Raw genomic sequence first — 27,888 nt, 5'->3', positions numbered from 1 at the left:
ATGAGGATGTAGATCACATGTGTTTATAGTCAATCATCATTATTCCTTCTTCAAAAAACCCCCAACCGTGATGAGATATTGGGCTTATTAATTAGTCTGAAACAGATGAAACTGCTTAGCTGCCTCTGATGTTCCAGATGTGAGGCTTGACTGGCCCTAACTTTCCTCATTGCTGAGCTGAATATCTGGCTGTTAGCTCTTCATCTTCCAGATACTGCAGGGAAAGTGCTCGGTTTACAAGGTGCTGAGGCTAGGTATGCCTTTGGCTCTCGTTTAGATAAAGGACAAAGAGATGAAAACCGTGCAGGGCCTCATGGGGCTGGCAGGGCTCAGACTGTTCTTACTGATGCTCGATCACTCCAAGTTGTGCAAAAGATCTGTAATGGTAAAAGGATCTTTGGAGCATCTCTAGTCCCTCACCCCTGTGTCTACAGAGGAGGAAACTGAGGTCTGGAGAGCTGCCCCGTGACACCCAGCTGGTAAATACTGACACAGCTCTGGCTACCAGCTCTAACTTCCAAGCCCAGGAACTTTCCACTGCATCATAGCCGCCAAGGAGATGAATCCAGGACACCTGCTTTTTGTTGCCCAAACCATCAAAGCCAACCCCCCACCTGAGTAATGATTCCAGTGTTCAGGGCATAGAATGTGCCTGTCCTTTCCCATAATTTTAATTATGTGCACGAATTCCTGCTCTCAGCTCCTAACTACCCTGACATCCTTGGTTACTGGTGTTGGAATGTTTTTCTTAGTAAAATACTAAAACCAAATGCTAGCCCTCTGTGCCGACATGGTAAATTCAGTAGAGATGAGTCACTAAAAATGAAATACTGAGAAAGGCTTTCAGAATGCTGCTGCTAGGGTGGGGGGCATGCAGCAGGGGGATACAGCAGACAGTGGTAATGTTCCCATTTTTAAAATGATCTTGAGCTGTGGTATTTGGGGGAGGATGAAGGGGAAAGAATTCAGAGCCTAGGGTCATCTGTGCAGTGAGTTTTGTGTTCTCATAACTAAAGCTCAGTAGAATGACCACCAGACAGTTCCTCCTGACTGAACAGGAGGATGTCTCCCATGTAAATCACTGTAAGCAGGAACACACTGTCTCTCCATCGGGTAGTCGAAGAGCACTGGCTTGTTTTCATTCATTCAGTGCTCTGTGGTCTGCAGCCAACAGCCCCCTCTGGACCTTGGCTGCTTCCTCCAGCGATGACAACATCCTTGCCCAAGAGTCGACCAGATGACCCACCAAGTTCCAGCCCCAGGGTTCAGCTCTTTGATGCTAATAAGGGAGAATCTTCCCAACTGTCTCTTTCAGGACACCATCATCTGTGAGATGTTTTTAAGTACTTCTTCAGGAAATAATCTCAGGAAACATAGGTTTAATCAAAATTAACTTTTTTAAATGGTAATTTTAGAGCTGTTAATGCACTCACATCATGAGTTCTTAAGAAGTGGGTGTAGTCATGCACTCTCCCCCAAACACCCGAAGACAGAAACTGCAAGAGAAAGGCTTCTAAACACCTTAGGATCCCAAGTCCTAAAGAAGAAAATGCGTGGAAATGCTATAACGGCTGATTTTATATATATATATATATATTTTTTTTTCTTTTCTTTTTAGGGCCACACCCATACCATATGGAAGTTCCCAGGCTAGGGTTTGAATTGGAGCTATAGCTGCCAGCCTCCGCCACAGCAATGTGGGATCTGAGGCAATGCCAGATCCTTAACCCACTGAGTGAGGCCAGGGATCGAACCCGAATCCTCATGGATACTAGTTGGGTTTGCAACCTGCTGAGCCACAACTGCAACTCCTGAAAAAATATGTCTTTAAACAAAAATAGAGAAGGTGCAAAACCAATTAATAATTAAGACAGCTCAATTTTTTTTAAACTGAATTCTCAGCCTTAGATGGCAAACTAGTCACCACTTAAAGAAAGTTCTTGATCTCTTATTTACTGAAATTTCTTGTGTGCTTGAATTTTTTTTATTTTTTGCTTTTTAGGGCCACACCTGAGGCATATGGAGGTTCCCAGGCTAGGGGTTGAATAGGAGCTACAGCTGCAGGCCTATGCCACAGCAATGCCAGATTTGAGCTGCATCTGCAACCTACACACAGCTCGTGGTAATGACGGGTCCTTAACCCACTGAGTGAGGCCAGGGATTGAATCCACAACCTCGGGGATGCTAGTCAGATTCGTTTCTGGGAACTCCCTGCTTGAATATTTTCAAAGCAGCACAATTCACCCTCAGGAAATGAAACAGTAATGTGGTCTCAGGATCTACTTGGCACAAGTGACTAATTTCAAAGCTGCAATGTCTCCTTCCCAGGCCCCAGACTCAGAGGTCCCCATAGCACAAGAGCCAGACAGGAGGTGACTGCCTCTCACCAAGGCCCACTGTCACTGCCTCTGGCTCAGACCCATCCCCGGGACACCACACAATAAGCAGGGGGACTTTAGAGGGATGAGGTTGGAAAAACTAAGAATTAGTGCAAGAGGTAGAGGCCACCTAGACCAAAGAACATGCAGATTTGGCACAGAAAACCTTCCCCTGGGCTCTGGAGATTTCAACCCCTCTGGTCTTCAAGTCAAGGTCAGGTCTCTGGACAGACCACTCTGCCCCATCCGGTGGGACAGTTCTTATTATTTGGAGATTCCTACCCTTTAATCCCATCCTGACCCATACTCGCCAGATGGCTGCCCTCTAGTCTGAGTTGCTCAAGGCCGCCCTTCTCACCCATGTCAATGGAATTTCACCTGAATAGAAAGTGAAGCAAAGACACAACAGGGTTACCAGGTTGAGGACCCCTCCAGCCCCCGGCTTGGAGTGCAGCTGGAAAGCCAATTCAAAACGTAAAATTAGCTGCTTTCTTCGGGCTGACTCTTAGGTCAGCCCACACACTAATATTTCAGTGACTAAAAGGCTGCACCTCATTTTTCAATGAGAGTCTTCCTTTCAACAAAGGACACAGTCTAAGAGCTAACTTACACATCTGCCCCCCCGCCAATCCCCCGCCACCTTTTCCACCATGGGACAAGTGATTTTAATTCTGAATAGTAGGTAAGAAGTGTCCCGAGAGCATTTTTTCTCAAATCAACCCTGATGCCAAAAACCACTATTTATCCCTGCTTTTAAGCACTTTGGGGCACCTGGGCCCTATAGGCCTCAGACTTTAAAAGCATCACACCAAGCCCTTCGATCCATTTCCATGATCCCAAATTGCTCAGTCTGGAGATGGCTCTGAGGAGGAATTTAGAGTTACCTCTACTACATGATGGAGAATTTGCTTTGTAGTTTTTCCGTGTGAGGCAGCTGGTCCCCAGCTGTTTGCTGCCCTCAGCTGATGGCAATGGCCTTATCCCCGGTTTTGAATTTTTGAATCTTAGGCTACATGTTATCTCCTGCAGTTCTTGGTACATACAGTCTGCCCTAGGAGCCCCCTTCCCATCCAGAGATGGCTCCGGGCCCAGCTAACCTCTCCCGACAGACAGAGTTCCTAACCTTCTTCCCTCCCGAGGGGGCAGGCAGAGGGGGAGCCCTGAGCACAGAAGATGACTGGAACTTGCTGGCCTACAAAAGTGGGATCCTGGCATGCAAAGGCCCTTCCTTCCTCCCTCCTCTCCACACATGAAGGAGGCAATGACCCAACATTCAAGCTGATCACGTCCCTAAGTGATGAGACATCATCTCAGCTGATCAATCTGGCCGAAATAACGTCAATCAGCTTCTCAAGCTGTGTGAAGAGAGGCCAGCTTCTAAAAGTCCTCCACTTCCATGTGGACTGGGCTTGCTAAAATACAATTAAAAAAATGACTAGAAATGTTTCTAGACACACTCAATGTCTGTCTTTATCCTACCATGAAGCAAATAATAGCTCCCAGGCAGACGTGGGGCAGCCGGCTATACCTTAGCAGCACTGGTATGCATTGCTGTGGAAGTGTTGCATGTTTTAATTCAGCTCGTATATTTTAATTTTTAAAAAAATTTTTAATTTTTTTGCTTTTTAGGGCAGCACCAGCAGCATATGGAGGTTCCCAGGCTAGGGGTCCAATCGGAGCTACAGCTGCGGGCCTACACCACAGCCATAGCAGCACCAGATCCAAGCCACATCTCTGACCTGCACCACAGCTCATGGCAATGCCGGATCCTTAACCCATTGAGTGAAGCCAGGGATTGAACCCACAACCTCATGGTTCCTAGTCAGATTTGTTTCCATTGAGCCATGACAGGTACTCCTCAACTTGTTTTCTTTGGGAGGACTCAGAGCTTCCGGCCTCACCTCTGCTCCTCCCAGTTTCACCCCATCAGTAACTAAGTTCTATTGATTTGCCCATAAGCACATCACCTCCACTTGCTGGAATGCTTCCCCAACACACAACCAGCTCATGACCCTTGCTACTCACAGGCATCACTAGGTCTCTAGGGGTTTGACTTTGTATCCTACCTTTCTGTCACCCAGATGCCACCCACCACTCATATAAATGCCTCTTCTTGGCCTCCTCTTCTCAAGGAACCCTATTGCCTGCCTCTCTATCTACTCATCCAACCATCCACCCATCCATCCAATCAGGGCGATAATTTTTCCTGCCCTACTTACCAGTGTCATTGGGGTACTTGTCCCCCTTGGTGCACGTCCTCCCGTCATCCTCCCGGATGTAGCCCTCCCGGCACTCACAGCGGTAGCTGCCCAAGGTGTTGATGCAGATGTGTGCACACAGAGTCTCATTGCTAGTGGCACACTCGTCAATGTCTACATTTAAACCAAACACGAGAACACTCAGTTTCAAAGAAATCATTTCCAGCGCAACAGGTGATCTTAGGCTTTGCTCTTGTATTAATGTCTGCAAAGGACTCTTTGCCAGACTTCTATCACTGAAGCCTGGAATAAAGCAAGGAAGCTAGAAAGGTGGGCCATCTGTGATGAGAGCATTTCAGGCCCTGTCACCATGGTTACAAACCCATCAGTGATGGGTTCCTTGCTGCCACCAAGGAGTCTCCAAGGTTCTCACTATAGAACATGGTGACAAAGTCTGACCCAGATATTCCACAGGGCTCCTTGGAAGGGAAAATGAGAACTGAGGGCAATGCATTTTGAAAAGCGACTTTCACAGAAACAATTTCTGCAAAGACCCTAGTGTGCTGAGAGTTTTTATGTTCCCTTTATGACTGTAGGTTCCTAGCAGCAGGATAGTGACCTAAGGCCACTAAGAATGGCTCCTTCCCAGTTAGGAAATGTGGTGATACCTGGGAAAAGCCACTTCTGATCAAAGATAAACAGAGATAATGGGTCTAACAGAGAAGTTTTCCCGAGGAAATTTCAGCCCCATCCATGACTCAAACAGACCCCTTACAAGCATGGAAATGAACCATGATACCATCAAACAAGTAAGCGGCGAGAGTCCACGTGAACTATGAGTATCACAGACTCACTACCCTACTGAATTGGGTGGAAACAAAACTGTTTCCCAGCAGGGAAGGAAAGGGAGGCCCAAACCCATTTCCTGGTCACTGGCTAAAGACACTGGGTGCGGGCCATGACATACAGCCCCAGATTGCATACATATGGCCAGCAGACAGAGCCCAGCCCTGCGCTCCAGGATCCTGAAAACATCCCAGCCCCTCCCTGGACAAGCTGCTCAGGACGAGGGGCACGTGGTCATCTGGATGTTTCCCCCTGACAGTCTGTACTGTCATCTGGAGTCTAAGACGTCACAGCTGGAGCTGCCTCTGCCATTCCTCGGGCCGACCACCTCTGTCCACATGCTCCTGCCCTAAACCTTAGGGTGAGGCTGACAAGGTTAAAAGGAGAAAAAAATGGATGGAACTCATAGCCAAAAGCTAGTGTTGCTGCTCCCCAAGCCCCCAGATGAAAAGAACTGGGCACTGGAACTTCCACAATGGAAATAAGAGCCTTGACATCTGGGACCTCGGATGGTGCTACTGAGAGTATACCTGGCTCCCTGTAGGAGAGCCTGCAGGTACCCTTCTGTGGGCTTGGTGGTCTCAATTCCACTCCTTCTCTGTGTGGGGTGACCTGGGAGAAGCCAACCTCTTATCTGGAACTTCTCTTAAATGGTGCTCTCCTGAGAAGGAAAGGGGAGAGGTGCTCACCATGGCTGGTTCATTTCCCACCCGGATCCCTCTGCAGTCTCCTCAGTTCATCCTCCAGCTGATCATCAGACTTCACTGGGCATGTGCGTAAATGTAGATTCCTGCATCCACCGCCCCATCAGAGTCTGGAGGGGAGGCCATGAACCATTTTTTCTTTCTTTCTTTCTTTTTTTTTTTAAAGAAGCCCAGATGTTTCAGAGACAGATTAGCCAGGGATGGACCACACTTTGATACAAAGCAGCTCCAGGGGACCAATGACCATAATAAATCTGCCTAAGAAACCTAAGGGAGGTGCACAGGGCTGGGAGGCCCGGGGAGGGGAGGGGAGGGAGCAAGCTGGTGACAATGGTTGGTGCTGGCTTTGCTCAACTGCAGGCAGCCCTGGTGGCTGGTTTCTGCTCCCATTAGTCATTTCCAGCCTGTCTGCCCTATGGACACCTCCTCTTTTTAGTCCAGGTCATCTTCTAAGAGAGCACTTACTCTTGTTCCATTCTTCCTGCGCTTTCACAATCCTGCCCACTCACTGCTTTAGCTTATTCTAGTTTTCATTCCATCATATTCCCTTTGTCCTGCTCTTATATCTCCCTGCCGACTAGGATCTGACTGGTATCCACTCCCTGAAGGACTCCTTGGCCAGCTTTAATAATCATGGCGAAAGCCAGTGACCTCTAGGATAACAGCCATTCAACAGATAAGGGGAGGAATCAAAGGTCAAAGTGGCTCCTGAGAACTGCTCCCCCCCCCCCAATGAAGAGTGTTCCACACCATCATCAGAATATGGCACATCCTAGGAGCTGGGAAGTGATGTGTATTGCCAACGCACCCAGGCAGTAGGGCTTCTCCCGCTTCCGGTGTCTCTCCCGGTCATAGCGGTATCCTGGGTAACACGTACACAACACGCGGCCAAAGTTATCTGTGCACTGCTGTTCACAGGGAGCCTCAGCACACACATCATAGTCTGAAAAAGAAAAGTTGGAGCTCGTGTCAACCACAGCCATTCATGTCAAGGAGGGGGCCTCCCAGCCCCAGTTGGGAACGGACTTTCTGGGCAGCGCTCTGCTGGAGGGGAGCTGTGCTATGACCTGCTATGTTTAGAGGGGACTAACTCTTCAGGCCCTGAGGTGTCTTCCAGGAGTGCTGCAATAGGCAACTGAGGGCTGAGCATCTCAGTAGCTAAATGCAAATATCCCTTTTGATTTTCCCCTGGGTCACCTGTCATCCTCTGATCTTTTATCACTCATCCAGAGAGCAAAGATGCTTTTCAAGGCCAGGCTCTGTGGCATCACTCAGGCCCACGCTTCTCTCTCACCAAACTGCTGCAGAAACAGGTCCTTCCTCCTTCCTGCTGAACACTAATGAACAGCTAAGCCTGGTGATGGGGGCTGGTGCCAGAATGTGAGGAGGTGGTGGTGGCAGGGGTGTGGGGGGGTGACGGGCGGGCTGGAAGTCAGGCAGGCTCAGAGGAGTATGAGGGAGGCTGTGTGTGTTGTAGGAGCGCAGATGGGTCTGGGGTGGGGGGTGATTCTGCATGCCGAGAAGTGGTTGGGTAAGGTTGAATGGCTAGAGACCTTGTTCCAGCCCTAAATCTGCAAATTGGGGTGGCTGCTCACTATTTGTCAAGAATCAGGGCATCTCCTCTCAGTTCTTACAAACAAACTGATATTTAATGAGCCTCTGAAGGGACTTTGGCTCACAGGCGCTCAGACTGAACATTTACTTTCAGACTAGATCCAACATTCATTAATCACCGCACTATCTTCCTCAGGTGCTGACAGATCAACTATCCTTGGACAAAGAAGGAGCTTGGCTTTGCTCTGCCACGTGTGAAGGTGAAATGGGTGGGCTGTTGGCCCCTGATGTAGGCGGGGTTGAAGAGACAAGGATCACACCAATCTCACGACTTGGAAGGCAGCCCTGGCTAACCCTCCTCCCCACAGATGTGGTTCCAGATCTGCTCTTCCTGCATGGATCCCTGGTCAAACGCATTTTCTTCAACCTGCGGCAGCCCATGTTCTATGCTCTTTTTGCTTAACAGCAAATCTCAGCTGTAATTGGCTATGGGCTGCTGTCCTGTCACTCGGCAGCTGCTGGCAGGGAGGGGGAGGGGAAGGGGTAGGGTCAGGAGTCCTAATGTTGACTGTTAAGCTCAATAAGACCTGTTTTGAAAAACAACAGCCCTTATCTCTTCTAACATTCCAGCTCCTTGAGGCTACACTGCCAACTCTTCTGATTCTCCTACAATCTACCTCGGTGGCTCTAAATAGCCAGCTTGTGTTGCCTCCTCCTCCTTTAAATATTAAATACTCTGGATTTCCAGCTTTATCATTGTTTCTCCAACCACACTCACACTTCCAACTCCCTCCATCCTGTCCATGTTGTTAATCTGAAATTTTGGTTTTCTTAAAGAGACTTTTTCCTAAATGTTTCTTATTGTAGGTTTTCCTCCAGTGTCTGGTGATCCTTTTCCTATCTTGATGTCTATTCTAATGAATTTGTTTTCTTAACAACAAAAAATGATTTAATTGCAACACAGCCCCGTCCTCATTACTTTAATACAGCACAGGAGTAGAAAAGAGTCCCACTGCAAGCATCATTTAGTCCAAGGCAGAGTTCCTTGCTGTAGCAAACCCACCTCCCCCAGAGACCCATGTCTGGGGTGTGTGTGTGCAGCCAAACTGAACACACAGACTAAACAGAATAGCTTGAATATAAAATTTTTATAGCTAAATAGAAGCGAAGCTATAAAATTAGCTCAATAAGAAGGCTATAAAATCAGCTCAATAGAAGCTCTTTGCATGTGGCAGACTTTACAAACACTGGGCTTCGATTCAGTGATTTGGCTGGTGCATTTCAACGTCAGTTTCTCTAGGACTTTTCCCTTGAATTGTCCAAAACTTCCAGAAGAGTCATTTCCAAATCCTTGCCTGACAGTAAAGTGGAGAAACTCAAGTGGAGGGAAAGGATGAGTGCTGCAATATTTAGCATAATCCTTTACTAACTCCTTCCATTTGCAGTATTGGACCTCCACCTTCCTCTCTGACTGGCATCCCTCAGTCCCAAAGCCTCCAGCGCCCGCTCAAGAGAACTCACCTTCGGTCCTCTGCTTGGTTGTAGAAGGGGCACCATTCTGTCACTGGGGAGTGGACGGCAAGTTCTGGGCGTCTGACTACTTCTTATACAATTTTTTGGTCTATCCTTCTGCTTTGACAGCACTTTCACTCTACTTCTAGCACTTTTCTTTCTGAAGACTTTCAGTTGTTTGGATTACTATTTGCCTATCAATTGGGCTGCTCCTTAGTTAACCTGGTTAAGGATTCACCTTTCCCATTTTGCTAAGTTACTTACAACCTCTTTCTTCTTCAGATTCCAAAGTTTTAGTGCTGTTATCTCCTCTTCCTTTTTGTTCTTGTGGGTTTATATATCTTGTGTAACCCCCCCCTCCAATTCCCCCCACTTTGTGGGCTTCTGGAGGTAGCAAGATTAGTGAATTTCTTCAGTCTTCCATTTTCCCTTATTCATTCATTCATTCATTTATTCCTTCATTTATTTCACCTGTGACACAAGGAGTTCCCAGGCCAGGATTTGAATCTGAGCCACACCTGCAGCAATGGCAGATCCTTTAGCCTGCTGCCCCAGGCCAGGGATTGAACCTGCACCTCCACAGTGACCTGAGCTGCTGCAGCCAGACTCTTAACCCACTGTGCCACAGTGGGAATTTCTAGCCTTCCATTTTGGATGCTTGTTTTCCAGTGACTGCCAGCTTTCTGTCATGCAGCTGTATTTCTACAATGTTTCTACTTTCTATCCTATTTCTCTGGGTGCCATTCTAACTCAGATCTTCAGAAGCTCCCTTATAAATCCTTATCTCAAGTCTTCCCCCTTAAATCCATTCTCTGTTACACTGTCAGGCCAGTAATAATCCCAAAGCACAGCTCTGTGAGTGTCACCCAAAGTGTCAACAAGCCTTCAAACCCTATGCTCATCAACATTATATACATACGGCTCCCTCTTGCACTTGAAGTCTGGCATTCTATCCCTGAGACTGCACTTCCAACTTGGACTCATAGATTAATTCCTTACACTTTGATAAGGAGTATACTCTCTTCCCCATCATCAACTATCACATCCATGGCTTCTTATCATTTTTGTTTGTTTTTGGTCATGCCCGTGGCATGTGGAAGCTCCCAGGTGAGGGATCAAACCTGTGGCACTGCAGGGGTTTGACAATGCCAGATCCTTAACCTGCTGTACCACAAGAAATATCCTTGGCCTCTTATACTTTATGCCTTTGTTTATTCTGTTTTCACCCTTTATGATGTCCAATCAACCACTCCATGCTTTCTTTCAGAACTTCATAACTGCTGATACCCTGTATAGTTTCTCAAGTGCTAATGCAACCACCATGCCTTCAAGAAAACTTCCTTGAGGTCTGCAATGGAATTTAGTTTTTGCAATAGGACGCTATCCTGCTATGCCATATTTCCTGAATACCTACTCTGTGCCAGGCTTTCCTCTAGGAGGCATGAAGCAGTATAATGAAGAGGACACGTTCTGGAGCCAACTTTCCCAACTCTGTGATTGCTCTGTGATTTTGGGTCTTTAAACCTCAACTTCCTTACACATAAAACAGGGATAACGATAATACTGACTTTATGATGTTTTTAGGAAGATTAGGTTGGGTCAAGCATTAAGCATAGTACCTGATACCTAGCAAAATGTTGATCTGCTTTTTAGCTTCTTTTACTACTAGTTCTTATGCTGCTTTGAATATTTGACAGGGACTCTGTCCGCTGGCATAACCAGAACTACTTTGTCCTATAGCTGATGCTCAATCAGTAACTGCTGAATTAGAACAAATCCAATTACCCTATTATCTGGCCAGTGTAGACAATGCTTGTAGCTAGGGTTGGTAAACTTTTTCTATAAAGGGGCTAGATAATATTTTTGGCTTTGCAGGCCTTTGTTGCAACTACTCTGCTGTTGCAGGACAAAGGCAGCCATAGACAATATTTAAGTGAATGCATATAGCTGTGTTCCACTAAAGCTTTATTAACACAGGTGGTGGGCCAGCTTTGGGCCACAGGTTACCGACCCTTGATTTAAATAAATAGGCAATGACACCACTGTTTTCAGAAGAATTTCCACTTCTTCTCATTAGTATATTTGTTTAGAAATTCTAGTTCCTTTTTATTATCTGTGATGGCTAATTTTATGTGTTAGCTTGGCTAGGCCACAGTACCCAAATATCTGCCCATTTTTTCTAGAAGTTTCTGTGGAGTTTCTTTTTTAGATGAGATTAACATTTAAATTAGTAGACACTGAGTAAAGATTGCCTACCTCACTGTGGGTGGATCTCATCCAATCAGTTGAAGGCCTGAATAGAAAAAAGAAGGCCCTCCATTGATAAAGAAGGAATTCTGCCAGCAGATGGCCTTCCATCTCCAATTCTTCCCTAAGTCTCCAACCTGCTGGCCTACCCTGCAGAGTTTGGACTTGCCTGCCTCTACCATCTCGTGAGCTAATTCCTTAAAATAAATCTCTCTGCTTCTCTGGAGAATTGTGACTAATGCACCCTCTTTTCGGAAATCCTATACTTATATTTTGCATTTGTGGGTAACAGAAACCTTTATGATTGAAGATCTCTTTACTCATAAACACAAACACACACTGATTTATTCCCACGGAGGAAAACAAATCAACTTTAAAAGGTTCCTAGTGAAAAGCAACAGAACAGAGAGTTAGCATGGCAAAGCAACTTTCAGCACTTGGGACCACTTTTCCTGGAAATACTCAGTTGTGAGTTACGTTAATCCTAGGTGCTGATAACATCTCACTGTAGGGTGAGGGAGACTGATTTTAGGCCTAGATGTTTGAAACCACAACACCTATCATTTAAAGAACTCTAAATATCCATGAATGTTTTTAAATCAGGTCTGGCAAGGCCTTTAAATGGAATCTTAATTGATGGGCCTCAAATTAATTTTCTTTCTGTATCTGCCAAAGTGAAATACAAAGGACTGAGCTGGTGACTGAGAAAAGCTGACTTATAAGAGAATGCAAATGTTTTGACCGTTGTGGGTTTTTTTCCCACCAAGCTCTAACAGAACTAGCTGGCAGTAAGAAATTCTGTCTTGGAAAGACTCACATAAACCACCATACATGAAGAGATTTTCCAACCAACCATCCTAAAGCAGCTTTCTCAGAGTTGACAGCTATGGATTAAGGATCGCTTCTGCCTTCCGCAAAAGAGAGCAGTAAACAAGAAGGATTCATTTATTTCTAAGTGATAAAGAAACTGCTCCCTATGAGAGAATGCAAAGTAACTAGCTTGGCTGGGCTCCAGGTCCTCTAGAGAGACCTGACTTCTTGGCCAACAGTCAAGAAAATGATTTCACATTCCCTACTCACCTGTTCCCAGCCCAGCCCAGCCCAGCTCCAGGAAAGCTAATCTCATGCTTTTCAAACAGTTTCTTAGAGTTTTCTGCATTAGTGCTCTGCTTAGAATCCTTGGCGCTTCTCTTTCTCCTCTCCTTATCTCAGTCCTGGGTAGCCTTCCTTATACCCTAGCTCCCATCTCCTCTCCGTCTGAAGACCCCCCTAACTGCCCTGGTCTTTGGGGCAGTGTGCTCCCTCTGACCACCTGATGTACCGCCCCTCTCTACTGCAGATACTGCAGCTATTAGTAATAATAGCAACCACCACTTATCAAGCACTTAGTAAGAGCCAGTTCCAAGGAATTTACCTGCAGTAATAGTCTTAAAACACCCATATGAGTCAAATACTAACACTTTCTGCAAAAACTAAGGTTTAGAAAGTAACATGCCCAAGGGCATAGCCAGCAGGATGTGTTATGGATTGAATGTCTGTGTCTTCCTGAAATTCTTATGTTGCGATTCTAATCCCCAAGGTGATGGTATTAGAAGATGGGGCCTTAGGGAGATTATTAGATCACAAGGGTGGAGCCCTCATAAATGGGATTAGCTGCCCTTATACTGTTGTGAGCCACAAGGGAAGTCCAGGATCAGTGCCCTTAGAAAACAGACTAGAGAGATTTGCCTTGATCCTTCCATGATGTGAGGACATAGCAAGAAGATGGCTGTCTGTGAACCAGGAAAGCTCTCATCAGACACTGGAATTCCCAGTCTCTCCAGAGTCTAGGGTATTTTTGGTATGGCAGCCCAAATGGATTATGGCAAAGTGGAAGCATGATTAAAATCCAGGTCTGATTCCACACCATCCTTATGCTGTCTCCCAGATGGAGGGTGTGCATCTTGAGGGCTGGGCTCATACCTTACATCACCCTGTCTCTTCGATGCTGGGATGAGCAGTGTTTGCTGATGATCATGTGAAGGGCTTCAGGTGTAACGTGAAAAGCATGTAGAGAGAATGGTTGTAACTGTATGAAGTGCTAATTAGGGAATTATAGCCTCTACAACACAAAACCTGAGGCGCTCCCATTGTGGCTTAGTGGTTAATGAACCTGACTAGTATCCATGAGGACACGGGTTCAACCTCTGGCTTTGCCCAGTGGGTTAAGGACCCGGCATTGCCGTGAGCTGTGGTGTAGGTTGCAGATGTGGCTCGGACCCTGCATTGCTGTGGCTGTGGTATATAGGCTGGCAGCTGTAGCTGTGATTCAACCCCTAGCCTGGAAACCTCCATATGCCTTGAGTGCAGCCCTAAAAACCAAAACCAAACAAAACAAAAAACCCCCAAACCCTGAATTACTCAACGTATGTGTATATGCTGTGTAATGATTTGGACAGAACCTGCCATGTGTAACCAAATGGGTATTAGAAGGATTTAAAGCCCCCCAAAAGGGGAAAAACTGCATGTACAAGCACAGATAACATACATACATTCCAAGTACATCTGAACTTTATAGACCTCTGGTTATTAGTCATAAATAAGGTGAGAAAACATAACTCTTTATATTACATACCTTCTGGGATGCACTGTCCAAGGACAAATTTATACCCTTTGCAGCACTTCTTCCTAAGAGACAAACAAAACTTATTTTAAATGTGATATGTTAGACTAAAAATATAATTCTCTTGAGTTAGTTTTGAATAAAATAACTTGTGCCCAGGGAGAACTGCGGCATAAGGAAATTCAGGGTAGAGGGAATCTGAGATTAAAAGAAAAAAAATAGTATTTGGAATTCCCATTGTGGTGCAGCAGAAAAGAATCTGACTAGGAACCATGAGGTTGCAGGTTTGATCCCTGGCCTCGCTCAGTGGGTTAAGGATCCAGTGTTGCTGTGAGCTGAGGTGCAGGTCGCAGATGTGGCTCAGATCTAGCGTGGCTGTGGCAGCTGTAGCTCTGATTGGATCCCTAGCCTGGGAACCTCCATATGCCATGGGTGCGGCCCTAAAAAGGAAAGAAAAAAAAAAGAGAAAAAAATATCAATGTTGTATGACAACCTCTTCCCCCACCTAATATAGGACATTAATCCTTTGGATCCCATGAAATGAATTAACTGAAACTGCAAGATATTTATATTAGATGATTAGTAGCTTATAGGATATAAACATGAAAAGGACCTTGGAGGCTGGCCAGGCCTCTCATCCTACAGGCCAAGGATTCACATGACTTGGTAATCATAATAATTAGCTAATTGTATAACATTAGGATAATTATAGCGTAAGATTAATAATTATTATAATTGGGGGCTAATTACTATCAAGCCTGGGACTGTAACTCAAGCAATCTAACCCCATTTGAGTGCCCCCCCATTTTTAAAACACCTGTACCACTAAGGTACCTAAAGATACCTAAATTATCTGAATTTTAGGAATAGCTAACAGGCAATTCTTAACATAAACATTCAAGTTACATCTCTGCCCAAGAAATAGTGTCATTAGTTCAAACTGCAAATCTCTGCTGGAGAGATGACACCTCTGGTATGTATGAAGCTGTGGCCTAACATAACAAACCCATCTGCAGAGAACAACTAAAAGTCTGGACACAACAGAAGCTAACAACTATCTGATTCTAGAGAGTAAATAAAAGACAGCTTTACGAGAAGAGTTGAAATTTTCAATAAGGGACCCACAAAAGGTAATTTTCCTACTTTCTAGAGCTTTATCCTCAGAAGAGATTGCAGTTGCTATGTGGAAGCTGAAAGCTGAGAGAAAATCTGCCGTATTTTTTGGCCTGATCAAACAGAAGATGAAGCCTTGGCACCCAGAGCCATGAGGAACTGAGGAGGGATCCTGGAAAAGAACATATTAGAGAAGAAGAGCCCTGAATTCTGTGTATGAACTCTGCCCCAGTCTCTCGTAATCCCTAACCCATGTATATGAGCAACAGACCTAAAACATCTCAGCTAATGACAAAAGGGGCTGAATGAGGACTTGAGTTGCTGCTACCACAGGCCCAATAGAATTTTCACTTTTTGTCTAAATAACTGTCTGTTAAAAGAAAAATATCAACACTCTTTAGAGGAATCTAATAGGATCCAAGGTCTCCGCAACATAAATGTATAAATGTGACTAATTCTCAAGGGAAAAGACAATCAATAGTGCCAATTTTAAGATAACCCAGATGTTGGAATTATCAGACACAAACATACAACTATGTATAATGACATAAAGGAAAATATACTTGTAATGAATGCAAAAATAGGAAATCTCAGCTCTCCATCTCTCTCAGCTTCCATCGATTTTTCCTTCTCTCTCCTGGGTGGTTTCTAAGTAAGCTTCCCTTTACCGCTTCCAATATCATTTCTTTTTTCTTTTTTTTCTTTCTTTTTAGGGCCACACCTGCAACATATGCAAGTTCCCAGCCTAGGGGTTGAATTGGAGCTGCAGCTGCCGGACTATACCACAGCCATAGCAACATGGGATCCGAGCCGCGTCTTTGACCTACACCACAGCTCATGGCAATGTAGGACCCTTAACCCACTGATCAAGGCCAGGATCCTGCACCCTCATGGTTACTAGCTGAGTTCGTCACCGCTGAGCCACAATGGAAACTCCCAACATCAGTGACTGCTAATGCAGGGTCCGAGAATTAACCAGGATCTTGTGAATCTCCAAATCTCAAGAGCCTACCAAGATACTGAATTGACTGTAATGGTTAAGCTACCATTAAAACAACAACAACAAAAACCCTCTTTCTTTGTTAACTATAAGAGAAATCAGATTCAAGGTTATTCCCACTGCAATGTCGTTCTGACTCATCTGCATTTGGATATGCTAAGTGGAATAGAAAGGGAATAAGTCAAATATGATCTACCAGCCAGGAACTGAATATCATCTGCAACCCATTACGGCACCTGCGTTAACATGTCATCTGTATGTATGAATCAGGGGCACAAACCACTGATTTTGAAGATTAGGCATTATCTGTATCCTAAAGCAAGTTCCCACTTTTGCCAAAGGGTCAGAACCTTCAACCAGGTTAGACGAGGACTCTGTCTAAGAAGAACCAGACACACTTAAGTGCATTTTTTCCTATCACATATTGTTTAGTAACCCCCCCCCCCAAATTAACAGCGTTATTTTCTACCTTTGCAAGTTAGTATAATCTAACTATACTATTGGTCAAGTTAATTTTTGTAAACTGGTTTCTTAGGTGAATTACATAGGAGAAACTTAAGTACTCTCTTCCCCAGACTTAAAAAGTTTATAAAATTTTTATTAAATATTTTATACAATTTGTAAACATACATCTAGTAAGAGAACACTCTGATGCCTAATTGGGTTCATCAATACAATCTCATTCCTCCCTGCAACATCTCTCATGCAGCCCATATGCTGCAGATAATTGTATTTAAAAAGCAAAATATGTGGGCTTCTGTATAAAAAACAGTGGATGCTCCCAAAGCAGACTTGAGTGAAACAGTTAAGTTCAACCCCACCTCCAACAAAGGATACACTGGCCTGCCTGCACTGGTCCATTCAATATAGATTATTTTGAATCTTTCATCAACATATTTTTTTCAAAAGGAAATACATACATATATGTAACTTACCTAGCTGAACGATACGTGGCAATGTTGAGTCTCCCCATTAAACATAATTTCCCAATATCTCCAGATGAATTATGTTACATGACAAGGGAAGCCCATGGGGTATAAATTTATGATTATTATCATTTGTAACAGAAGTAGAAGACCTATCTTTACTTTCTATGAAATAAACCATGGAAAACTAAGCAGAGTTTAAGAAAGTCCAAATTCCCAGTAGCCAAAAAGAAAACAGGCCTAAAGAGCAATTCATTAAAATTTCATGGTTATTACTTACTGTATTACTTAAAGTTGTCCTATAGAAAACTATAAGAGGAAAAGCAGTGCACTAGATGACTTGAAACTCAAGTGATTCATGAGAAAGTTGGGTGGAGGGGGAAAAACATGTGTTTTTAATATTCATATCTCAAGTATAACACCACACTTAAACATATGGTTCTATTTGTCTGTTTCTACTTAAATAGCACATCTAAGGTAGTAGCCTCTGAAATGTTCTATGGTATTTTAAAATTCATACGAATGGATGAAATCCTTACAATATCTTTTTCTACACCTAAGACATTACACTTAGGTACTCTGACCTTTCTGACCATTTCAAGGGCTTGGGATCATCCACACAGTGGAGCCAAAAGTTACCTGTCATTTTCCCTTGTTATGAAATTAAATGATAACAGTGATTCAGTATGATCTCAAAAGGTGACAGGACAAAGATTTTTCTCCCATTCTGTGGGTTATCTTTTCTTTTTTCTTTTTTTTAATGGTTTCCTTTGCTGTGCAAAAGCTTTTGAGTTTAATTAGGTACATCTGGTTTATTTTTGCTTTTATTGTCATTAGTCTAGGAAGTGGATCAAACAAGGTATTGCTGCAATTTGTCAGAGTGTTCGTTCTGCCTATGTTTTCCTTATATTAGAATGGATAAGCAATGAGGTGCTACTGTATAGCACAGCAAGTTATATCTAATCTCTTGGGATAGAACATGATGAAAGATAATATGAGAAAAAGAATATATATACATACATGATTGGGTCACTTTGCTGTACAGCAGAAACTGGTGCAACATTATAAATCAACTATAATTAAAAAAAAAAACCATGGAGCTCTATCAGAAAATCTGAGCTTCAGGATGGACATGCATCATTTAAATATGTGCTCAGCTTAGAATTAACTTCCCTTTGGCTGTTTTTTCTTAATTGCATAACTAACACCATCTCTCTGCTCCAGGCAAGGAGGTCTGGACTCCACTGTACCCTCCTTTTCCTCAGGACTCCTGGAAATATAGCATTATTTTGCATGATAAACACCCATCAATCATAAATCGTAACTTAAACAATGAAATATTCCAAAGCATAACAAAATAAACACTGGCTGCACATATTACCTTGTTTCAAAAGATTACTTATGACATAATTCACGTATATTGAAGTTGAGCCAGCCAAACTGAAATTGTCTTGTTATGCAAGCACGGATACTTACTAGGTCTAACTACAAATGTGGCTATGTGGTTTTTATCTTTTAGAGAAACAAACTAAGATGGGGAAAGCTCATGTGGATTCAGGGAGAAGGCAGTCCTTAATACGCTTCATGTGTCACAGTGTGGTTTTCTAAATGCAAATGCTTTTCTCATTTCTTGGCAAGGGGAAGTGGTGATTAGATGGTTGTTACATAGAAAGGGCGACATCTGGTAATCAGGAAAGTTTGCGGAGGTTTCCCTTGGGTGCACCCCTGAGTATTAACACACATAAAAAAAAATTGTAAGTTAAAATAGTGCAGCCAGAAATACATCCCACCAACCAACTGTGTGTGTGAACGCTTTTGCAAGGAAATACTAAGTCAGAAAAATGAAGATAACAGAGATGTCATCATCCAACTGACTGCTGTGAGTTACCAGATTCTAGAAAAGAATTTTCTAAAAAACTGCCTAATTCTGCAGAATTAGGGGGCAGAAGAAGGGACCTCAAAAGGTCAAGTGGGCTAGTAGGCAAGACATATTTCAATGCTTGCTCCAATGCAACAGTAAATTTCCCTAAGATTTACTTCGGTTTCCTTTGCAAAACTGCCTAGACATTCACCATTATCTCAGATTTTTAAAAACATGACAGAACTGCACTTTTTAGACAGTATTTGGAGTTTCTTGGTGCCAAGCTAGATGGAGCAATGGCTTGGGCGGGGGTCAAGCAAACTTGGTTTACAGTTCGGTTCTGACCTTTAAAAAACTCCGGATGTGACCTTGGGCTCATTTCTTAAACTTGCTGCACTTCAGATTCTTCATGAATAATAGCATTTCTTTTATAGGATTATCACAGGATTACAGATAATAAAGGTGCCTAGCACAAGGCCTGGTTCTAAGCTGCAGCTTTATGAACAAAGGCAAGAAAACAGCAAAGCAACTCTTCCCAAATGTTTTCCTCTTATGACTCATCTCTTTCATCTACTTCTTAGTCAATGGCCGACACCATCTCTTCTTCCAAAAACAAAAGAGAAGAGGAAGAGGGGGAGAGAAACTTCTGACTTCAAGATGATACAAAAGTGACGTTTTGGTCCTTGTCTTCTCTCACAAGTTAACCCCCAATAATGAGGAGAACAAGAAATGCAAACTCATATGCCATAGATTTAGGAGACCTAACTCTAAACTACAATACAGTTGCCCCTCAGTATCCACAGGGGTTGGTTTAGGAGCCCCAGTATACCAAAATCCATGGATGCGCAAGTCTTTTTATATAAAACGGCAGAGTACAATGTACACAGTTGGCCCTCCATTTCCATCCACAGATATGGAGGGCCAACTACATATTTACTGAAAAAAAAAAAAATCTGTGTATTAAGTGGGCTTTCACAGCTTAAACTCATGTTGTTCAAGGGTCCACTGAATATGAACATGGCTGGTGGATGAAAGGATAGGAAGTGTTTTTGCAGAGTGGCGTAACTTCAAGCCTAAGTATCTCCAGAGGAAGTCATCATGGAGAAGCCAGTCAACCTACCCTGCAGAATCTCAGTAAGCATAGAAACGGGAGACCCCAGATACCTAGGAACATGGAAATAGCAAGATGACCTGAAAGTCCCACCCCAAACCCAAGAAGTTAGCCTATACCCTTTGCCTACTGGGTAAGAGGCAGAAGGCATATTCTTTTGGAAAACCGTACCCAAGATGTTCAAGACTGTGACACCAAGTCAGAGAGGCAAGAGGACCCTAACTCATCCATGAGGAGATAATCTTGCCCATACACAGAATTTCCAAATGTCTTAAAAAACTATTTCCATTTAATATTTCATTCCCAGACAATGAAGCCTTCCTGGTGATGGCTTCTAAAGCCAAAGGGAGGGTGGCTTCCTCACATATTCAACTAGTCAGTCCTAAATAAAGACAGATGACAAAGAAAGTGTAGAGTCAATGTTCATTGGGTTCCAACTACACTAGGGTGTGTCTAAGCAGGAAGCCCATGAGAAATTTTGCCAGGAAGAACGCAAAACATGAATCCCTCAGGGCTAATATTAAAGGCTTCAGCATGTAAAAGTGGTCCTGGACATTTTGGTGGTAAAGCTCTTTATAGTGAGGAAGTTTTCCTCTCTTGCTTTGAGCCTTCTTCCCTTGCGGAAACTTTTATTGAGCTTTGCATGACTGCGTGTGAGCTACTAGAATTCCGTTCACACCAGATGACCTGAGAACAGAACCCAATAAAATGACTCACCTCCCATCTAGGCATGCTTGGTTCCAGCCTTTTAACCACAAAGTGCTCCTCACAGGCAAATGGGATAATATGTTTACTATAGCATAAGCGAATTAACAAACCAAGCCAAACAAACCTATTTGTTCATCTACACATAAACTCGTCGTTACCGCCGAACATTAACGATGGTATCAAGAGAATCCCAGAGAGTATTTTAGGTATAACCTGATCTTATATGCACAATTACTGGTGGTCAGATTCAAAACAGTACAGCGGTTCCTCAAAAAAATTAAACCATTATCACATGACTCAGCAATTCTACTTCTGGGTATGTACCCAAAAGAACTGAAGGCAGACCCAGATATTTGATCATGGCAGCATCTTTCGCAATACCCAGAGATATAAAAATTCCACATGTCTACTGGCAGATGACTAAACAAAATGTATACACAATGGTGTATTATTTATCCTTAAAAAGTAAGGAAATTCTGACACGGAATAAAAATGGGTAGAAGGTGTCAATTTGGAAAGACAAAAAAGTTCTGGAGATGGATGGTGGTGATGGTTGCATAACAATGATGTACATGCACTTAACGTCATTGAACTACACACCTAAAAAGGGTTAAAGTGGTAAATTTAGTTAAGTATATTTTATCACACACACACACAAAGATCCAATGAGGAAGGAACACTGCTGGAGTGATTCCTCTAATCATTAACACCCTAGTCATGGTATCGTCTGGATTTTAAATGTGTGAATTACAGAAAAAAATTTTTGTTGTTTAGGGCCACAACCGTGGCATATGGAAGTTCCCAGGCTAGGGATCCAATAGGAGCTACAGTTGCTGGCCTACACCACAGCCAGAGCAATCAAATCTGAGCCATGTCTGAGATCTACACCACAGCTCATGGCAATGCTGCATCCTTAACCCACTGAGCAAGGCCAGGGATCAAACCTACATCCTCATGGATACTAGTTGGATTAGTTTCCACTGTGCCATGATGGGAACTCCCCAGAAAAAGAATTTTAATTTTAGTGCGGTGACTCAACAAAAAAACAGACAACACAACTGAAAAATGGGCAGAATACTCCTCAGCCATAAAAATGAACAAAATAATGCCATTTGCAGCAACATGGATACAACTAGAGATACTCATACTAAGTGAAGAAACTTAGAGAAAGACAAATGCCATATGATATTACTTATATATGGAATCTAGAATATGGCACAAAAGAACCTATCTATAAAGAGAAACAGATTCACAAACATAGAGAACAGACTTGTGGTTGCCAATGGGGAGGGGGGAGCGGGGAGGGATGGGATGGACCAGGAGTCTGGGGTTAGAGGATGCAGACTGTTACATTTAGAATGGATAAGCAGTGAGGTCTTACAGGGAACTATATTCAGTCTCTTGGGATAGACCATGATGGAACATGATGTAAGAAAGGGAATGTGTGTGTGTGTGTGTACATACACACATACATTCCCTTAGTCACTTTGCTGTATAGCAGAAATTGGTACAACATTGTAAATCAACTATACTTTAATAAAAAAAAAAGATTTTAAAAAAATGTATGAGAAAAGGTTATTCTTGGATGGAGCTAAAGTATTTATCCCCTTCAAGGCTGCAAGTGATAATTTATTCATTCAACAAACATTCATCATGCACCTTCCCAAAAGGCAGAATAGCTGGTGGTTAGGACCCTGGGCCTTGGGGATATAACCCCTGGGTTTGAACCTAAGCTCCACTGCTTTCCAGCTGCAGGGCTGTGGACAAGCAATGCAAAGTCCCTCTAACTTGATTTCGTTATGTGTAAAATGGGAGAGTAATAGTCGCTACCTCACTGGCTTGGTGGGAGGATTTCATGAGTTAATACACAATTTAGGACAGTGCTGGCATACATTAAGTCCAAGAAAAAATGTGCCTTTCCTCCTGTGTCCCCGCTCTGATGGCCACCTTCAAGGATCACCTCTGAGCATTGCAGAGGGTGCACACAGGCAGTGTGGACAACAGCTCCGGCTGTACAGCTGAGAACATGTGCCACACCTCGCACACCAGGGTTCCCCAGATTCACAGGGTCAAGGAGCTCAGGAGAGGGCCAGCCAGAATCCAGGTGGGTGGGATTCTAGAGATGAGAACCTGACATTGGTCCACTGGCTCTTTGCAATGATGCTAATGCTCGACGCCTCAGCTCCCTTCCTGAACTTTTCCTCTTCCACTGCCTCCCCCAGATGAGTTTTCTACCTCTTCAACCCCCATTATCTTGTTTGATGACTGCCTTTTCCTTAATTGAGAAATTGATCATTTCTGAGACATAAGAAAAAGATAAAACCAAACTATCTTTTCCCCTTTTATCTTTGTAAAAAAAAAAAATTGTATGTACGTACTTAGACATAGGCGGAGAAATTTTTACAGAAAAAATAATAAAGACTATATTGGGTATTCATGGTTCTTTTCATGTGTGTGACATATAAGAGGCTCCTCATGTTTGAGTGTTTTCTGATTTTTCTGTAATAGGTATTAATTTTATAATGAGAAAATAAAATAATAAAATAAAATGGTCTTTAGGGATTTTCAGGGTACTTTGGTCCATTTTTAATTCCAGGCTTCACAATGGTTTCAGAAACTTGTGGTTTTGAAAGTTGGTTAAGGAGTTATGTTCATGAGCGTGTTTGAGCATACGGGCAGCCGGTATGATCTGCTCAACCCAGAAACTGAGGATTTATATTTTGGACAAACTGGACCAACTAGGTTTCAACCCAACTGCTTCTGACTAAGTCATCTGGAATCAATGTAAGGTACTTATTAAGAAATTGCCTTAGGGATTTAGTGTATTAAATAATACACTAAATAAATAATAGGATGTTCATTCGTACTTTTTCCACCTCAAATAAGTGGTTTAATAGAGGTTTGCCTCCAAGAGGATTTTAAGGGAACAATTTCCCTCATTTGGGGGAAACGTTTAAACCAATGCATCTCTGCTCACATTTATACCCATGGCTGCAAATCTTCAGAGGCACTGACAGCTACGAATAGCATCCTTCTCTTAGGTCACCATCCACAGACAGAGCCTGGAAAGTGGAGCTTATTTCTTGCAGCAACGTGGTTCATTGTATGCAGTGACACTGTGGGACCCAGAGCTCTAGTTGTTGATTTATTTTTATTCTTCTTTTGAAGGTTTTATTGAGTTATAGTTGATTGACAGCATTGGGATAATTTCCACTGTACAACAACTTGTTACACATATACACATATCCATTTTTTTTTTTCAGATTCTTTTCCCACAGCTATTACAGAATACTGGGAGAACACCTGGATGGTTATTAGTAATAGGCTAAGTGGCCTTCACCAAGAAACTCCTATCTTCAAACACTGAAACATTCATTATAAATGGAGCAAAACAAGTCACCTGTAGAGGGAACCAAGGCACTCCTGAAATTTCCTGATGGCTCCTCCCCTCCCCCCTCTGGGTTTTTGCTGCAGTTCAGCTATTGTTTCCTCATTCATTCTCTCCCCCTTCCTCCCCCTCCTCCCAGTGTCCTTCATGCTCTCTCTCCCTCTGTCTTTTGCCATGCCTGAGGCATGTGGACGTTCCTGGACCAGGGATCAAACACATGATACAGCAGTGACAATGCCAGATCCTTAACCTGATGCACTACCCGGGAACCCTATCTTCTCTATTTACTTATTTACTGAATATAAATGACTTACAATGTTATATTAGCTTCAGGTGTATAACATAGTGATACAATATTTTTTATAGACCCTACTCCATTTGAAGTTATTATAAAATATTGGTTATGTTCCTGAATGAATATAAGAAAATGGAAACACACATTTCTCTCTTCTTCGAAGGGTGGCTCCTGTCTCAGGACCTCTTGTCTCACCTCTGTGAAAACTGCAAACTTCTGAGCATCTTAACTGTCTTCATTTTGCTGCCTGCATTTCCCAAATTTTCTGTAATTATCAGGCATTACTTTTATAATGATAAAACATTATATTTTGAAACCAATAGAAAGAATTAACTTCTCACTGCCAAGGTGGAATAAAATAGCATTCTGGATGGAGCCAGAGCTGAAAGGCAAATAATCCTCAAGCATGTTTCTAAAAACTACCCTCTTTTTTTATTCCCCTAGTAAAATCTGCAAATTACTGACAGCTTCATTTTCATTCAGAAAGTCATGACTGAGGCAGAGACAGCTAGCTATTCCCCCTTATTTACTTTCTCTTCTTCTCTATTATTACAAGAAAACAAATAACAGAGTTTCCATTGTGGCTCAGTGGTTAACGACCCCAACCAGTATCCATGAAGATATGGGTTTGATCCCTAAGGCTTCATACTCTGGATAAAGTGGACCAACCTCCTTGTTCAGTGAGTTAAGGATCTGGCATGACCATGAACTATGGTGTAGGTAGCAGACATGGCTCAGATCTGGTGTTGCTGTGGCTGTGGTGTAGGCCAGTAGCTACAGCTCTGATTGGACCCCTAGCCTGGGAACCTCCATATGCCATGGTGCTTGAGGCTCTAAAAAGAAAAAAACAAGCAAACAAAAAACAACTACAGCTGGGCACATAACCACCCAGAAGGAAGGATCCATTTCCTAGCCTCTTACCCTCCAGGTATATGGCCTTATAAATAAGTCTGGCCAATGGGATTCGAGTAGCTGTGATGTGTGTAGCTTTCAGGGGCACACACCCCCTTTTAGCAGAAGGGGTGCACACCCCCATCACCTACCCACGAGTGGGAATGTGACCCGTGATGGTGAGCCACCTTGGACAATGAGATCAACACCTCAGCAATAGGTGGATCAACATACAAGCAAAGAAGGCATGATGGCGTCCAACCATCACATGAGCTGAGGCCGTCCGAACAGTTCTGTGTAAGAAACAATGTCTACCTTGCTCCTATTTTTGGTGTCAGTTATGGGAACCTGATACCACCAAGCTAAAATGACTGAAGGGAATAAAGCCCTGGGGGAAAGCCTGCTGACATGCAAGGTTAGGAAGCCAAAAGGCACCTGGAGAAGACTCAACCTTTCATTCTGCTCCATTAACAACTGTGCACAGAGCCTTTGAGCCTGATGAAATGCTGACCCTTGAAACGTAAATGGCTGAAGCTTCCTTGTAAATTACCCCAAGTGAAAGACCCCCTCTGCTTTGAAAAGGCTACGCAACCCAAGGATCCTTCTTTTCTACACAGTGGGCAGAGTTTCACTGGTGCTCAGCCCCCTCCTGCACTTCACCATGTAAATGAGGCACTTCCAGAGAGAGCTCAGTACAGAAACATGTAAACACAATTTGCTGAGTCGGATTTCTGCCCAGGGTCAGTCACTGGGGAATTAAATGAGGAAGTTTTGGAGATTTTACTTCTAATGACTGTGAAAGGCAGAAGGGACCCAATCTGAGATCCTCTTTCTTAGGTTAATCAATCATGATGTGACACATCCCACTCCTCACACACATAAAACCCTTGTAACAAAATAAAAGTGGTGTTGCCTCAGGTCTAAGTCACTGCAGGGAAAAATTCATACAACATCAAAAGTGGGATTGCTACCTCCAGCTGTATAGCACAGGGAACTAACTATATCTAGTCACTTGTGATGGAACATGATGGAGAATAATGTGAGAAAAAGAATATATATGTGTGTGTGTGAGAGAGACTAGGTCACTTTTGCTATGCAGCAGAAATTGACAGAACATTGTAAATTAACTATAATAGAAAAATTAGAATCTTTTTTTTTTAAAGTGGGATTGCTACCTTCACACCATTTACAGATGGGAGCAGGGATCTTCTATTTGTTTTAGATATCAAACTGCATAAACAATGATCCCATATCACATTAAAAACTTCACTCTGGATTAGTTAAGAACTGGAAGCATTAAGTTGGACTTAATTCAACCAACACTTGAGAGCTTATTATACACCAAGCCAAGCATTTTTCATCGATTATTTGTCATAACCACCCTTGCCCTCCCCCGCTTTTTAAAACAGATGGGAAAACTGAAGCCCAGAATGCTGAAGTGACTTGTGCAGCTTAGTAGCTGAGCTGGACATGAACCCAGACTGCAGGACTCCGAAGGCCACCTCTTCCCTGACCCTGATGTTACAGAAGATGTGGAGAAAATTAAGATTTGTATTTGGTCCTTGAAGACAATGAATGTGGAAGAAATATACACATACAAATACACAGAATTCCTTGTAACATGAGACAGAGCACGCAGAGCATCCTAACCCAAGTAGAGTATTAAGTCAACTTCAGGGGTGGCAGAAGCATGTGGCCTGCTGGAGTGGCTCCTGTCCCAGAAGGATGTTTGGCCCCCTAGGAAGGGGTGCCCACCCTCACGACCTTCCAAGTCTTGCTTCTCCGGCTTGGCCCATACCCCGTTCCTCTATCTGGTGATCTCAGCTTCCCTCTGGGAAACACTCCCTGTCCTTGGTTCAGGACATCCTCAGACAACCTTTAGGATGCACCTCCCCAGTCTGAACCTTATTTAATTGTAGGTCAGAGAACCACTGTCTAGGCCCAGAGGAAATGTTGGGAAGATAAGACTGCAGAGTAGTTAAAAAGGCTACTGAAATATTTTCAGGCAAGAGATTAAGAGAGTTGAAAACAGGGTAGTAAGAATTGAAAAATGAGAACAGATCTTAAAGAAATGTTGGAGGCTGAATCCATAGGATTTTCTAACACATGGGATACAGAGAATAACAGAGAAATCCCAGACTAGAGGTTGACTGTCATATAGCTGCTTGAGGATGAGGTTACCATTAACTGAGACAGGTTAAATAGGAAGATAGCTAAATCTAAGAGATTTTTATAGCATGAATTTTGGGAAGACTAGTGGGCATTCATGACATTCTGTTTTCAGGATACCTGAGGCCTTAGCTCTAGGGTGAGGTGAGGGTAGTGGCGAGCTAGAGATGGTCTTCAGAGGGAGAGGTGAAGCTGAGCATTGGACAAAAACATGCAGGGAAGGTATGTGCCAAGGACACGATCTGGGGGGATACCCCCCTGAAAGACCTGGGTGGAGTAAGGAAGCCAGAGGGAAAAGGAGGACTAGTCAGAGAGGTGATATTGAGAAAAGCAACAAGCTAAATACATGAGCTTGAGCAAATCTTCCTCACTCTGGGTCTCTGCT

At 43.3% G+C, this 27,888-nt stretch overlaps 1 protein-coding gene across 2 annotated transcripts in view; it reads right to left on the bottom strand.

The window, feature by feature from the left end:
• CCBE1 (collagen and calcium binding EGF domains 1) overlaps positions 1–27,888 on the bottom strand; it is a 233,637-nt gene that overhangs the window by 23,819 nt on the left and 181,930 nt on the right. For both annotated transcript variants that reach the window (XM_047767030.1, XM_047767031.1), the window contains exons 3-5: positions 14,054–14,106; positions 6,935–7,069; positions 4,598–4,750 (exon numbers count right to left, since the gene is read on the bottom strand). In XM_047767030.1, coding sequence (XP_047622986.1) covers positions 4,598–4,750; positions 6,935–7,069; positions 14,054–14,106 — 341 coding nt within the window. The remainder of the gene's footprint in view (positions 1–4,597; positions 4,751–6,934; positions 7,070–14,053; positions 14,107–27,888) is intronic.

Source organism: Phacochoerus africanus, chromosome 2 (assembly GCF_016906955.1).
Source record: "Phacochoerus africanus isolate WHEZ1 chromosome 2, ROS_Pafr_v1, whole genome shotgun sequence".
In the NCBI taxonomy this organism is placed as follows: domain Eukaryota; kingdom Metazoa; phylum Chordata; class Mammalia; order Artiodactyla; family Suidae; genus Phacochoerus; species Phacochoerus africanus.
Note: the sequence above shows the minus strand (reverse complement) of the source record. Positions and strands in the feature narration are given on the sequence as shown.